General features: G+C 47.3%; 1 protein-coding gene across 7 annotated transcripts in view; it reads left to right on the top strand.

Annotated features, from left to right (window-relative positions):
- The window catches only part of Msi2 (musashi RNA binding protein 2), a 371618-nt gene that overhangs the window by 120584 nt on the left and 236094 nt on the right, over window positions 1–14940 (top strand). For all 7 annotated transcript variants that reach the window (XM_026780518.1, XM_026780516.1, XM_026780517.1 and 4 more), the window contains exon 6: window positions 4693–4785. In XM_026780518.1, the coding sequence (XP_026636319.1) occupies window positions 4693–4785 (93 nt within the window). The remainder of the gene's footprint in view (window positions 1–4692; window positions 4786–14940) is intronic.

The raw sequence follows: 14940 nt of genomic DNA, 5'->3' as shown, positions 1-14940 counted from the left end.
TTGAGAGTCTGACCATGCCCTGCTTCTTCGTGTGCTCTCTCTCTCTCTCTCTCTCTCTCACACACACACACACACACACACACACACACACACACACACCCCCCTATACATCACTTCACAGAGGAACACCCTAAGCCATAAAGAGAAAGACACCCTTGAAGCCTTGTAGTCCTTGTAATCCTTGGTTCGCAGGGCTCTTGGATAGACCCCTTGAGTCCCCAATGGTGCAAAACACTCCGATATAAAGATTTCCTGCAGCTGTCCACCAGAACCCCAACGAGAATCATTTTAGTGCGCAGTGGCCAGTGTTTAAGACTCCATGTGTGGAGCCTGCTGATGTTAAGGGGAAGCTCCACTCCTCTTTTCCACAGCTGGCCTCCCTTGGGCTGGTCATACCCTGAGATGCATCGTAAGATGATGCCAGTGGTTCATTTGCCAGGTGGAAAGGATTTTTCATAACTCAGATGGTCATAAAGCTGGAGGCCAGTGCATACGTTTTCCTAGGCTCCGTTTCCAAGGTCAGGGGAAGGTTACAATTTGGAGGGCTACTGGATAGTTTTGAGGAAATAGAAGCTAGGACTCAGGATGGACTAGAGTTACCCCGAGCACACACCAGCATGTTTTATTGCACATGAGCACACATGTGCACCCTGAACTTCTGTGCACAAACCTTGCATGGTGTTTATGTGACTGTGGTGACTCCTGTTTAGTTCTATGGGGAGCCTGAGCACAACATCCAGCCCTCCCTGCTTCCTGCCCTCCTTAGTAGTCATGGAGATGGAAGAGAAAGAGGGAAGAATGTGTGATTGCAGGTCCTCTGCCTTCTGCATCCCTCGCCAGAATGCAAATCACAGAGTGGTCTACAGCCCATTTGGCAGTAATGGTGTCAAGATTCCCCAAGTAGTTCATCTCGTTGCCCATCACCCACCCCAGAGCCCCTGGTGGGGGAAGCTCATGATGCCCCACCCCCTGCCCCCTGGCTGTGCTCACCTTGCTCACCTTTCCTAAAGCAGCTAAGCAAGCTAACATTTCCCCTCTGGCTTTTTCACATCTGGAAGGTTCTGATGAAACCAGTTTCTTTTGAGTGTTGCCGAGGAGTGAGAGCCATTGCTCTGTCTGAGCCGGATCCTAGAAAGGATGTTTTAATAACTCTGATGCTTTGGTGCATTGTCCAGGGCCTGGCTTTTCTCATCCTTCCAAAAAGGGAAGGGTTGTAAAGGCTTTTGGGGAGACACTGTGTAGATTTATAGTTTGCTGCCTGTCTCCGTGTTTAGGGCTCTGTCCTGGCACACTCACAGCTGCCAGGCAACAGTGGAAAGGGTGGGAAGGGATCTTTTCATTTCACCAGTTGCTGAGCTTCAGGAGTTTAGATGAAGTCAGGGTGGTCGTTTTTTTCTTCTCTGGGTTCCCAGGAATGTTTGGAATCTAGGTAGGGCCTCAGCTTCGTGTTGCCCATCTCTAAGCAGTGAGGAGGCCACATAGTTTCTGCCTTGGAAGGTCCCACCAGAGGTGCTTTTAGGGCCTGCATTAGGATTTTCCTGAGGTCGTGTCAACGTTTCTTTACAGATATTTAATTACTCAGTTGGAGTTTAAAGGGGAGGGGCACTAAATTAAAGCATAGGATTACCAGATATTACACAGAAATGAAAAAGTGTTTTTTAAATTACTGAGGTTTAGGATGGGATGATAGGAGTCGATTTGTTTTTAACACTATTTGTATAAAATGTTCTTCTGCTGTAACAGAAGTGTAAAGACTGAATTTAATAATTGCCTTGGGTTCAGCTGTAGTGACCGCTTAGCTGTTGTCTTCAGTGTGCCCTGCTAGACTCTTTGGCGTATAGTATTTAGCTTGGGCCTTTTGGGAGCTTGTGTGCTAAGCTGATTATTATATCTCTGTTTTACAGTGGATTGAATTCCATGTTCTCTCAGAGCGTATGCTCCTGTGCCCAGCCCTTAATGGGTCTGTTGAGTGAATACTTTGGGGAAGTTAGGTTAGTAGAACTTGGCTATTAGTAAATATAGGAAGAGATTGAAATCCGAAGAAGGCCCACATTAGTTAGCTTTGCTCATGGCTATGGCTGACTGCAATTTGAAGGAGCAGGGATTTACTTTTGGCTTGAGGTTTCAGTTGAGTTTAGTGAAGGGAGCAGCTTCTAGCATGGAGACCTGGGAACCAGTGTGGGGCAGCGGGAAAGAGCGTGGAAATGAGCGAATGTGCCTGGCTTCATTGCGTTTCTCCTTTTCCTACTCTTATTTCAATGGGCCCCTGGCCTTTGGCATAGCTCCTCTGGTACCGACAGGTCATTCCCCTTTCCTGTCAGTCAATGCTAGAAATGCTATCACAGACACACTCTGCTGATGTCGTCAACTGTTGCAGTCTAATCGAGTTCACAGTCCAGATCAACCATGACAGGGCCTTGATAGAGTTTGACCATCAAGGAGATCCTGGTCTATCAGGAGGACTTACAAGTGGGCGAGAAGGTGGATGAAGGATGATGAATGTCAGGAGCAAGAAGAGGTTGCAGCCAGCTCCTCGGGAGAGCCTGGGAGGTGGGCACCTCGTTTTGGATCCCGGCAGGATCTTTTCTAGAATGTCTGCATTGCCAATTTCATTCTTAGCCTTAGTCATTGGAAAGAAAAGCAGTGAATGCCAGCTTGAGACTCTTAGGGTTCCTACACAGCAGGAGGAAGCAGCTGGCAGGACTCACCGTGTCCTCCTGAAACACTGCTCTAGTTTGGGATTGGCCATTGGCCATGTGACTTTCATGCCCACTGAGAGCTGCCTGTTAAAGCCTAAGCTTCCTGAAGTCTGGACGCCTCTTTATGACTTAGCTAGCTCAATCTTGAACTCATGAGGGTTGGGTAGCAGGGGTTTCAGGGGGCATTTTGTGGACCTGGTACAGCACCTTGTGGAGTAGAAGAGAGAATCCCAATCCAAGAGAGTTACAAGTGCAGTGAGACACCGGTGCTGGGTGATTTATGGTGTCTTTCTATTCCAGCATGTCAGCAGCATGCCTTGGATGTGCAACGTGACAATTGGGTGATTTGTTGTGGGTGGATTGGTTCATTCCCTTATCAAATATTTTGAGGATCCTGGTGTGATAGCTATCCAGGAAAGCGTGGTGCCAGTCCTGTATCCTGCTTCCACAAGTAATAGCGTAGATGACACCTATTTTTGTTTATGGTAAATCTTGGTGTCCACTGAATTTTCCTACTTTTTTTCAATTATTTTATTAACTCCCCCCCCCCTTTTGAGACATAATCTCAGCAGTCTCAAACTCTGCTCTCCTCTAGCTTCCTGAGTTATGTGTGCAGAGTTGTGTACCTGCCTTTCAGTTTTAAATTTTGACATCAAAACCCCTACTAACACAAATATTCCAAATTCAGTCTTCTCCTTGATTGTTTATTCCTCTTATAGGACTTGTGGTCCTTGCCCTAAGCAGTTTGTGTAATATGACTTCCTTTTTCCTTTCCTTTGGAGCTGGTCCCATTCTAGAACATGGGCCATAATTTGCTAATTTTTGTCCTCAATGGATTTCAGTGTTAGCTTCTTTTGCCTGGCCCTGTTGTTGGTGTAATAGAGGTCCTGCAGAGTCGATGCCTGGACATTCAATCGAGAGAGTGGTTTAGCGGGAATCCACTAACGTGTGTGCGTGTGTGTGTGTGTGTGTGTGTGTGTGTGTGTGTGTAGCTGAATATGGATACAGTGTCAGGTGACTTCAGAGGAGGTGAGACTAGTGTCAGGCAGGCTGGAATAGCATATGGATATTTTGGAGCTGGAAGAAGGTCATGGAAATTTGGAGGCTGGTTGCAGCTTGCCGTGGGAAGACCTGGGAGTGGAGAGGCGTTGCAGGAAGAAAGGCCTGCGAGCTGTGGAAGCCTGGAGGTTAGTGAGAATGGCATAGGGCTCATTGAGTGAGCTGCAGGCAGTCCAGGGGTCTTTGAAGGCCTTCAGGGGAGGGCTTGCAGGGTGGTCCCTGAGTTCCAGGTCAGCACCTGTCTGTCTTATTGACAGGCATAGGCCAGCATGAGAAGAGCTGAACATAGAAAGCCCACGCCTCCTTTGAATTGTATGTACATGTTTTTTAAGTAAGGAGGACTGAGCCAAGGCCTTGAACATTTGAAGCAAGAGCTATCCCTAGTCCGTATGTATTCAATTAAACACCAGTTTATTAGTTCCTTGAGAAGCTCGTGAAACAGGCTTTGATCATGTTCATACCCCTCCCACAACTCTTGCCAGCTCCACCCCCTTTCTCTACCCATCCAATTTTATTTTTTTTTTTAGTTACCCACATCATCTTGGGCCTGTGGTCCTAAGTGACAAGGTTTTGGCTACTATCTGAGCATCTTTATGCATCTTGCTGTGTTTTGTTTGTGTCTCTTTGATTTTAAAATAGCCTGCTGTGGGATTTTTCTCGGTATGGTAATGAAGCCATGTTTTGTGGCCACAGAGATCCTGGGGGCTCTTCTGCTGTCAAGAAGTTCCAGTCTTCTCTGGTAGGCTGAATGCCTAGGCTAATGCAGACTGACTGACTCTAGCGTCCTTAACTATCTAATGGTCTGGTTCCCGAGGCCAGTGGAGATTTCAGACTTCCTGGAAGAACCTGGAAGCGAGGCTTGTTGAAGTGTCTTACCCAACCATGTTTCTGATAACCTGATTAACCTGTGCCCTCCTCTTGTCATCTCTTGCAGATGGTCACAAGAACAAAGAAAATATTCGTAGGAGGATTATCTGCGAACACTGTGGTGGAAGATGTCAAGCAGTATTTCGAGCAGTTTGGCAAGGTAAGCGCTTCCCGTGGGTGGACGGTGTCGCCCACGGGTGTGGGTGGATCCTCCGATGCAGCTACCTGGGCCTCTGCTATAGCCGTGTCTTCTAGAACTGGGTCCTTGAACTTCCTGTCAGAATCTACGTGAAACTCCAGGCGCGGCAATGAGAGAGTCCGGCTTTGATTGGCATGGAGCTTTGATTGGCAGAGTGGCCTTTCAGTACCGGTTTGCTCCCGTTTGCCAGCCACATGGGACCAGGACTGGGAAAGGATGTGGGGCTGTGACTCACAGGGCACAGGCGCCCACAGAAGCTGTGAGAGGTAAAGCCCCATGAGCCAGTGCTGAGATTCCTCATTCCTTCTATTCCTGGAAGATGGCATTCAGAAATGAGGGTCTCTGGGGCCCTTGACCACAGAAAATTCCCTTGTTAAGTGCCCAAGGAGACTTGGGAATGATCTGCTGTGCTGATGATCATTCTGACCAGAGTACTCACAAGACAGAAGCAAAATGACACCCTGTGGTGCGCTGTTAGGACTAGGAGTCCTCAGTCAGCACGAGAAGGTGTGGGGGTTAGATAGACATATGAGATGAATATCCGTGGGTGATGTCCTTGTCAGTTGCTTTTTCATTGGTGAAAGAGGCAGTGGCATATGAATGGGTCCTTCCTGAAGGTGGCCATCTCCTCAGATGTCATGCTGCCCTGCACAGTGCCCTGCCATGTGCCTTTGTGTGGTCCCCTTTCTCTAACTCCCACAGAAGTCATAGATCTAAGAGGTTGGCAGGTGAATGGCTGAGCTGGCCCCCCACTTCCTGATTCTTTGAGTAATCGTGGGAGTTGTCACGGGAGCCCAGGCATAGGAGTGACTCCTTCCATCATAGGTCTGCATCTTCCCTTCTGGCAGACTGACGTGGCAGAGCTCTGTGGTACCCTGGGAAGGTGCAGTGCCCACTCAAAGCTTTTTTCATTCATCTCCTCCCACGATGATTGTCCTGTTTGCTGTAGGCCAGGACAAGGGCACTGCCACCACTCATTGGCCTGAAGGTTCTATGCTTTGCTTGCTTGCCCAGGGCAGTAGAGCCATGACTCAGTCACCATTTGTGTCTCTCTATGTCCACCGCCTGAGGTGAGGGTGTATGACCTTTATTTAGCTTTGAATTGAACCCCCTACCCCCTCCCTGTCTCTTGTATGAATCAATCTCTGCATGGATGGGAGAAGCCATACAACAAAGAGCAAACAGCATCTTCCAGTTCAGCTGTGCATTTGAAATGGCACGGAGTTGCCCACCTAGGTGGGTTTTGAAGGAGGCCTTCCTCGTCCTCCTGAACGTCCCGCTTGGGGGCTGACTCATTCTGGGTGGCTCACAGGGAAAGCAAAGTGTGCTGATGGCCACCGGAGTCACAGGGCTTCTCTTTCCAGGAGCGATTTATGACACTAGAGGGAAGTATCCGTCAGCGCCCCTCCCTGCATAAGGAGAAGGATTGGAAGTAATTAAATGAGACAAGTCCTTCTTGCACGGTAGTCTGGAGGGTGGGCCCTCTCGCCGTCTTTCTACCTTCCAATTGAGTCCAGGGGTAGTGTTTGCAAACACGAGGCGGGATTTCTTTTTCGAGCCTTAACCTGCCTTGGAATCTCATAGGCCCATTTGCAGGTGTCAGGGAGGTTGCGGCTGCCTGGATGAGCTGTTACTGTATTCCAGACAGGCTTATACTTGTCGCAGACAGCGCATCTCTGCACATCCTCAGCCTCGCTTGCTTTCCTCTCAGACCTCTCCCTCTTCCTTTCTTTCTTGCTTTCTTTCTTTTTGCTGTTTCTCGGGAACACTTACAGTGACTCAGAGCGTCAGCAGTGTGTGCGCTGCAGCCTTTGGCCTGGCCCCCGGCAGCTTTCAGCACCGCCATGAGAACAGTTGTCCCTTTGTCTCGGCAGCAGCCACAGACCCAGACCATCTTCCCTAACATGGCACTCCCTGAGTCGGATGCTGCTCAGTTAATTGTGCAGTAATATTTGCGGATTTTCACAGGATGCATAAACTTATGGAGTGTTTTATTAAAGGACTAAGGAAGCTTTTGAATGTATCAAAACCTGTAAGACTCTGTACTCACGAGCTCCTTTCATCCATACGCTCTGAGTATTATCTAGGCTTGCCTTCCGAAGAGCTTCTTTGTCATTTGCTGGAGTCTAGTGTTCCGCCTGTGGCCCTTGGGGCAGGGTTCACTGCCTCTCTGGATTCTGGTTTCGTTCATTTGAATCCAGAATGATCAAAGTAGAGAGAGTCTCTGGGTAGGCCTTGGGGACCGTGAGTCAAAACCAGCCACTGCAAAAGGTCGTAGTGGGTAAATTGACACACCGATTTTACCCTTTGTTAAAGTATATTCTGGTGTGTGTGTGTGTGTGTGTGTGTGTAGACTGCTACATGAAGCATTCTCACAGCTTGCATGCACACATACATGCCTGTGTGTGGTTGTTTGGGGCTGTCTTGAAGCAGATTGGCGAGGTGCAGGTTTACTGCCTCTGAGGAGCACTACTAACGGTCAACGTCGGGTCAAACCATTTCCTTACATTATCTTGTTCAATTTTCCTCTGGGAGATAGATTGTGGCGCTCCTGTGTTTCAGATAAACAGGATTCTAGTGCTGGCCGGAGAGGAAGACTTGGTGTCTCTTCAGTATCCAAGGGTGGGGTATGGGGAGGATGGGGGGTAGAAGTGGGGGGTGTTAAACTTGCACTTCCTCACCTCTATCTGCATGGAGAAGATTCATGTCCTGTAGCCTCCTTGATTGGGAGGATGGTAGAGACCACGGGGTTGAAGTTTGAGTGACAGTGCACACCCAGCTTCTTCTCCTCTTCCACAGCTACACTTCATCTCACTGCAGCCTCCATGAAGGGTGTGCCACGCTTTTGGCTTCCCTCACCATCATTTGCCGTCCTTTCCCAGTTTCTGTCTTGCCTGAGGTGGCAGCTGCTCTAACTGTTTATTTCAGGTGGCATTCAACACGGACAGGACTGTTCTCAAGGGGCTGAGCTAGGGGGAGTTTAAATATGTCATTGCTGTAAGTGGTGTGGGTACGGAATCTCTCTCTCTCTCTCTGTCTCTCTGTCTCTCTGTCTCTCTCTCTCTCTCTCTCTCACACACACACACACACAGAGAGAGAGAGAGAGAGAGAGAGAGAGAGAGAGAGAGAGAGAGAGAGCGAGCGAGAGAGAGAGAGCGCTTGAAATAACTCAGAATGGAGGCTTAACAACCTTTTTTGCTTTTTCCCATCTTCCTCTCAGAAGACCTGCCCCATTAAAAATGCTGGTACTTGTTTATACTAAAATGTGGTCATAAAGTGAAGCTGACTGCACAGGACTCAGCAAATTTAGAAGGCTGTCCTTCCCCACAAGGTGGCTACTTCTGATGCCTTCCATGGAGAATGGCAAAGTAGAAGGTATTCCAAGACTTTCTTGCTGGGCCTGACCATGGAATGATCTCCAGCAATACCTTGGCAGACTTTGGTTCTGGCCTCAGTTTTCCTACTGGAGAAACCGTTGACAGATTTGTGAAGGCTAGAAAATTGCTTTGCAACCCATATGGTCTCTATTGTAGCTTTAGCTATCATTGGGTGGAAATATCTGCAGCCAGCATGTAAACAGATGGCTGTGGTTGTGTTCCAATAAAACTTTATAAAAACAAACAGAGAGCCAGATTTGTTGACCCCTGAACTGTCCCTAAGGCTGATTTTTAAACTGTGAAAAGTCCTGTAGAAAGTGTATAACTCTAGATAGATTATAACCCAGTGTATTTGTAGGTTAACAGGAGAATACATTGCTTACAGTAGTGAGCATGGTATGTAGTAAGCAAACAGACCTCAGCACAATGAAGTTTATTCCTGGGCTTCGTGATGCAGGGCAGTGCATCTCGATTTGAGACTGCATTCTTTATTTGGAAAAGGGCACTATTTATAATCTGGAATCTTCGTGCTGTGAGTAAGACCCAGAAAAACTGAGTGAGTTACTTTCAGTCTTCCTGTTCCAGGCGCAAAGTCTAAAAGATCAAAACTCGTGACATTCCGAATTTAGTCTTAAGATAGTTCTCCTGTGTGCTGGTGTTTCTGCTTTACAGTTACATGTGTTTGGTGCTAAGCTTTTAATGCATTTTAAAATGTGTGTTCAAGATGTTAAGTTAGTCACGTGGCATCTCCACTATGTGGGTGAAGAGAAAGAAGTTGCCTAAGGTCACACAGCCCAGGTAAAGCCTGGGTGGTCACTTATGGCATAAGCTAGCTTCGGCACTCTTGATAGAACCCTGCCTCCCGCCTTGGCAGTCAATAGGTCTTGCTGCACAGGGAGCATGGTTTATTCATTTGTCAGAAACGCAGATCTCCAGTAATTTATTTAACTGCCTTGGTTATTCGGTGAACATTATCTGTGTTCATGATTTCATACATCCAGGAATGATGTATATGGACCATTCCAAAACCTGGCAGATGATGGATGCTATGATGTGCCGGAGCAGAGCCGCTCCAGAGTGCTCATCTCTTCCCCAAAGTGCCCTGGGCTGGAGCAGCCCTCCCGACACACCCATTAGTCTTCCTCCTCTTCTCCTCCTTGGGCCCCTCCTTCAAGTTCGACTTTCTCACATTCTTGCAAGGGATTTGGGATCAAAGAGGACTTGAAGCAGAATGACCCCTTTGCCTTATCCTGGATAGAGCAGAAAGTTTCCCACTTCTTAGCTGCTCCCGAGATGCCAGGGCAGCTCTAGTGCCCAGCTCTGCCCAGCTCTGCTCAGCTCGGCTCGCTAGGTGATGCTGACTTTACAGGACTCCAGTGAGAACCATGGAGGCTTCCAATTATACTTCACATGGCAAGCTGTGTAATTAGTTTGGAAGACTTATGCTTAGTCATTGGTTTATCCTAATCGGCTTTGGCTTTTCCCAGCAACAAAGTGAGCTTATTTTGCTAAGCTGAACCGACTCTGCACCCTTTGTCTTGCCGTTTATTGTCTCATTCCTTTCATTCTGTTTTACTGCCAAAGTTCTGTTTCATTAGGCCTACAAGTCATTTCCAATCCAGTGGGCTGCTACAATCCAGCCTTTATCACCCGCTGCCCTGGTTCCCATGTCCCTTCTGGGCCAGGGCCTGAGCTGTGGTTTGATATGAGGGTTTTAACCCCTTCCTGGGCCGGCTGCTCCTGGTGGCGATGGGATGCAGAGACAGCAAGCAGGGGCTGGGTTTGAGAAGTTATGGCTCCTCAGGTCCCAGGGAAGGGAGCTCTCTAGGAAGGAGGTAGGGAGTTCTTTGTGCCCTCCTTGCTAGACCTGGGTTGTGTGAGGAACTGAGAAAGTTAGCCAAGGCTCCAGAGAGTAGTGTCTGAAAACTTCATGGGGGGGGGGGCGGTTGGAAACCAGAATGAACTGGCTTTTGCACGTAGGGAGTCTCCTTATTTATTCCACTGCCTTTGGTGTCCTGGCGGTGGGTGCACAGGTAGAGAGTGTCAACCTGGTGCCTGCTGGTTTTTAGCCCCAGGCTGTAGGTGGGGCTTTGGAGGTGTGTCTGTGACCCCCATTCAAGTTCCTTTTGATACAGAAGGTGTGAAGCGAATCTTACCTAGAAGTAAAAACAGTGTAAAGTCTTTGAAATTTGAAAAGCAAGATATTTGTGAGAAATACAGAGGCAAATCACCCCTGTTCCTGAAAGAGGACTGTGATTCTGGGGTAGATTTTTGTCACCTCCAAACGTGTGGCCCAGATAAAGAGCTCTCTCTGCAGGGTGCTTGATTCTCTCAGGAGCCTAGGAAACAAAACTCTGTGTGTATCCATTGTGGCTGTGTGATGCTCCCAAGGGGCCTTCTGAAGGGGTTTGCACAGGTGGTCTGGCTGAAAGATGGGGCCTCCTCAGTCACCTGCTTGGCCTCTCCAGAGCCTGGAGTGTTCCTCAGACTGTCTTCACTTGTAACTAGGGCTAGGGAGGGTCATTCCCTCCCTCTGGATGACCACGGTGAAGTTTCAGGTTTAAGTTTTCTTCCTGTGATAGCCCAGCGCGAAGCCAGTCCTGCCTCCGTGTTATTTTCACTCTGTCTGGTTTGTGTTATTCCCTGGCTTCAGAAGCACGTCTGAAGCGGACACAGGGAGGGTCCTCCATAGTGGACAGCAAAATGCGGCCTCGTTTCCCATATCCACCTTTTAGGCCCAGGTGCCGACAGCATCACCACCAGCTAACAGGGTCCTTGTGCTGGGCTGTCAATCATTCTGGTGCTCCAAAACATTGTGTTTTTCTGCTCGCTTCAGCCTCCCAACCTTGTTTCTGCTATGGCCAGTGGAGTTAGAAATAGATTCCGCTCCCTAGCCTCGCTTCTCCTAAATCTTCATGTTTTTGCTTCAAACAAGAATTCCTAAAATAGACCCTAGATTTCCAGGAAAGCTTCCCATTTCCCTCTTAGTGTACAAAATATAGCCAGCTGTTAGGCAAAGGCATCAGACATTATTACTGCACTGTTAACAGTGTTTTAAAATATACAAATATAAAAATACCCCGGTGCCTTCTGGGTTACAAGCTGGGAAAAACTTGGAGATTATGTTAATCACATAGCACGTTCATTTGCATGCTAGGTAAAGGAGCAAGGCTTCAGACGTGGCTTTTTGGCACGGTTTCCCCCCCCCCTCCCCTTGCATGGTTTAAGCTTTACTTAATTTGAAAGAAGGCAGGACCGAGGAGCTCTTGGGAGCAGAGGAGTTAATGGGGCCTGGGGTGGGTGTGGGAGGGAACAGGAAGTACTTCCAGGGGCTCACCTTCTCAGAGTCCTCCTGGAGGCCTCTGGAGAGGTCACTTACAATGGAGTCGTTAGCATGAGAAAGGAAAGCTTTCTCTCCCGAGATGGTTTTCAGTGGGAACTGAAAATGCACCAGAAATCATGGCCCAGGCTTGTGCCAGTGGGTGCAAGGGGTGGTTCTTCAGGGAGAGAAAGCACAGTTCATTTAGAGTTGGCATAGACATCTAACTCGATTGTTCTGTGGAGTGAGCATTGATATGGAGATCCTGCCCCACCCCCACCCCATCAATGGGACGCCCCATTACATGGTTCACGTATGCTTTTCTTTTCCCTTCTCCTTTCTTCCCCTTCTTTTGTCCTCACAGAAACGGCCTGTGTAGAATGGCCCGGTTTGTCGAGTTTTCTGCCCTGTAAGTTTTTACAGCTCCATGTTTGTAGACTCGGGTATCTGTGAATTAGCCCTGAGTGGGTTGCCAATCGGTGCTTTATTTACATTCGAAGAAGCCGCAGTAGAGAAAAGACCCAGGGAAAAAAAACCTTAATAAGCAGGAAGAGGCAGGAGGATTGCATTTCTGACTGTCGCTAACCTCACCACTGCCTTTAAAACCAATCACGAGGCTTACGGCTGATATTTAATAGCTTTTAGCTGATTATTTTTCTTCTCCTCCTCTTTCTTTTCTCTCCAAGTTGACCTGGGTGTACTTGAGCGGAAATGAAGTCATCCAAATGCTGAATTAGAATAATCACAGTCCTCTAAGAATGAAATGGAAGCAGAGATTAAATGGTTGGGGGAAAGCAGGCATTACTAAGCACCAGGAAAACTTTGCATAAAATAAATAAATTGAGTTTGTCTCCGCCGTTTCCATTTCTCCCTCACTTCATGTCATCTTTTTTGGTGTCGAGTTGATGGCAATGTGGGATCTGCTTTGCTTTAAGGTCACATACTCTCTGCCACCTGGGCGGCAGGGCTTTTTCCTTTGTGCCCGCCGTTTCTTGGGCGGAGAAATCCGGATGGAGGGTCTGTGGTTGCGGAAGGCTGCTGGTTACTTGTTGCAGCTGGAGTAGGTGGAGACAGATGGAAGAGGGAAAGGAGGGCGGGAGGCAGCATAAAGCTGGCCAACCATCCTAGTGCTGTTACTGACGGGTTTCTCGACATAGGGACTTGTCCCTAGGGCAGGGTAAAGGAAGAGTGCCCAGGAAAGGGGAAGAGGAGTCTTAGCCTGACTCCTTTAGGCTCTGAAAAGACCCAACAAGTATGATCCCCATGACTAGGCAGATTTAAATCCTCCTTCCTCAGTGGCCCGGGATTCTCATTCACACCTATTTACATTTTACCCTCGTGATTTATTCCAGCAACTGGGGGAAGAGTTGGCACAAGAAATTGTTAAACGAGAAAATACTGTATGGGGAAGGCAGGAAAGGTATGGTGGTTTGGAGTGTAGCGTGCCTTGTGCCTTTGGGCTCCTGTTTTGCTTCTACTTGGGGATTATTTCTGTGACTATTGAAAATAGTAATAATAAACTGCCCTCACTCAGTGAGCTTCTTGTAGTTAAAGGGCGAAGTGAGGATTTAATTAGATTTAAAAGCCCAGCAGAGTGGTTTGTTTACAGGAAGTGGTTTTTAGGTGGTCTGCTGTAGAAGATGCAGTTTCTGCAAGTGGATTACTTATAATGAGAGATTTTTGGTTGTTGAGGTCGCTAACGGCCTTTTATAATTGGAGACAGAGGTAAATATTTTCTGACTTGCTTATGGCATGTTAGCAGTCAAAGAAACGACTTAAGGGCATTTCGGTTAAGGGAAAGTAAACGAGAGTATAGAGTAATCAGAGAGAGGCTTCCAGACTATTCCCAGCTTTCTTCTGGACTGTCAGGAGGGCACCGAAGGCCTCAGTGCTGCAAGCCTTCCAAGGCATGAAAAGCAGGAGGAATTACCAACCGTTTAGCTGCTGTCAGTGTTCAGATTCATGGATTCTTCTCATGTCTTCCCCTTAACCCTTCTAGTAGAAGTCCTGGGTTTTTGCTTCATGTGAGATGCTCGTGGTGAAGGATGGGTGTCTGACGAGCCATCTGTCACCCTTCTACACATCCCGTGTGTAGTCAATAATAACATCAAACTTCTGATCCTTCTGCATCTACTTCTTAATGCTGGGATTTTTAGATGTCTACCATCACATCGGGTTCCATGTGTTGCTGATGCCCAGACCTGTGAACTTGGGCATGTTGGGCCAGCACTCTGCAACCCATCTACAGCCTAGGTCTGGAAACCGTTGCTTTCTGACTGTTCCGTAAGACTTGATCTATAGAATAAATATTATGGCACAGAAAGCCACAAGTGTGTGGTTCTTGTCGAGAAATATGGTCTTCTTTTGCCATGTCTGCCTATGTTTCTGGTCACAAGGGCTTGAAAATGGCTCCTGGTCTTGTCTGCCTGCATTTCTCATCACAAGTGGGCTGTCTTTTCATTACTTGACCTTGAGAATGAAGCTGGGGGGTTGGTAGAGTTTCTGATAAAAGCACCAGATAATTAGTTTTAGTTTTGTGCCCAACATGGTCTTTTAAGACCATTTAACTCTATCATATAAGAAATAAAGAGGTAAACAATATGAAAGTGAATGTTTATGGCTTTGTCTCAATAAAACTTTCTTTACAGAAATCAGGAGGCAGCCTGATTAACTACAGGCCGCGGCTTGCCAGCCCACAGCTTAGGATGTTGCCTGGATCACAGAAGGTTTTATTTATTTATTTATTTATTTATTTATTTATTTATTTATTTATTTATTTGCTTCTCTGGTTCAAATCCAGCTTATCTACTTACTAACAAGTCATTCCACTCTTCTTTGCCTGCATTTCTTTACCTGCCAGACAGGCATAATGACGATACACAGTACACACATACGTAATATATATATATGCATATCCTATGTAAAATGGCCGTGAAGATCAAATGAGCAGCTGAATCTGGAGTTATTAGCATTCTGAGAGAAACAAAAGCTGTGCTTAACAAATGCTAGAAACATGAACTGCAGTTCTTTCTGCCCCTGAGACCCAAGTCCTCTGAGACTCTAGAACTGCCTCTAATGTCTTCTGGGGTAGTAGGCTTGCCAGCACACTCTGTGTGTGTGTGTGTGTGTGTGTGTGTGTGTGTATGCACACACTATTTCATCTGTCTTTCAGTTCAGATTGTAACTCTTTGGTTTTTTCACTGATCCTGGGAACAACACAAATTGAAAAGTTCTCCCTGCATCCTCATAGCATAAAGATGAAGTTGTATCATTTTGATGAGATGTCTCTGAGTTCAGTCTAGCCACCTCCATGCTTCCAGTCTGTGAAGACCTTCAGGTTGCTCTGCCTTTGATGGAGAACGCTGGATTGTCATGCGCCAAAGAGGAATTCTTGTAGTTGGACCCTATGGATGAACTCTT

This window comes from Microtus ochrogaster, chromosome 7 (genome assembly GCF_000317375.1).
Source record: "Microtus ochrogaster isolate Prairie Vole_2 chromosome 7, MicOch1.0, whole genome shotgun sequence".
Lineage (NCBI taxonomy): Eukaryota > Metazoa > Chordata > Mammalia > Rodentia > Cricetidae > Microtus > Microtus ochrogaster.
Note: the sequence above shows the minus strand (reverse complement) of the source record. Positions and strands in the feature narration are given on the sequence as shown.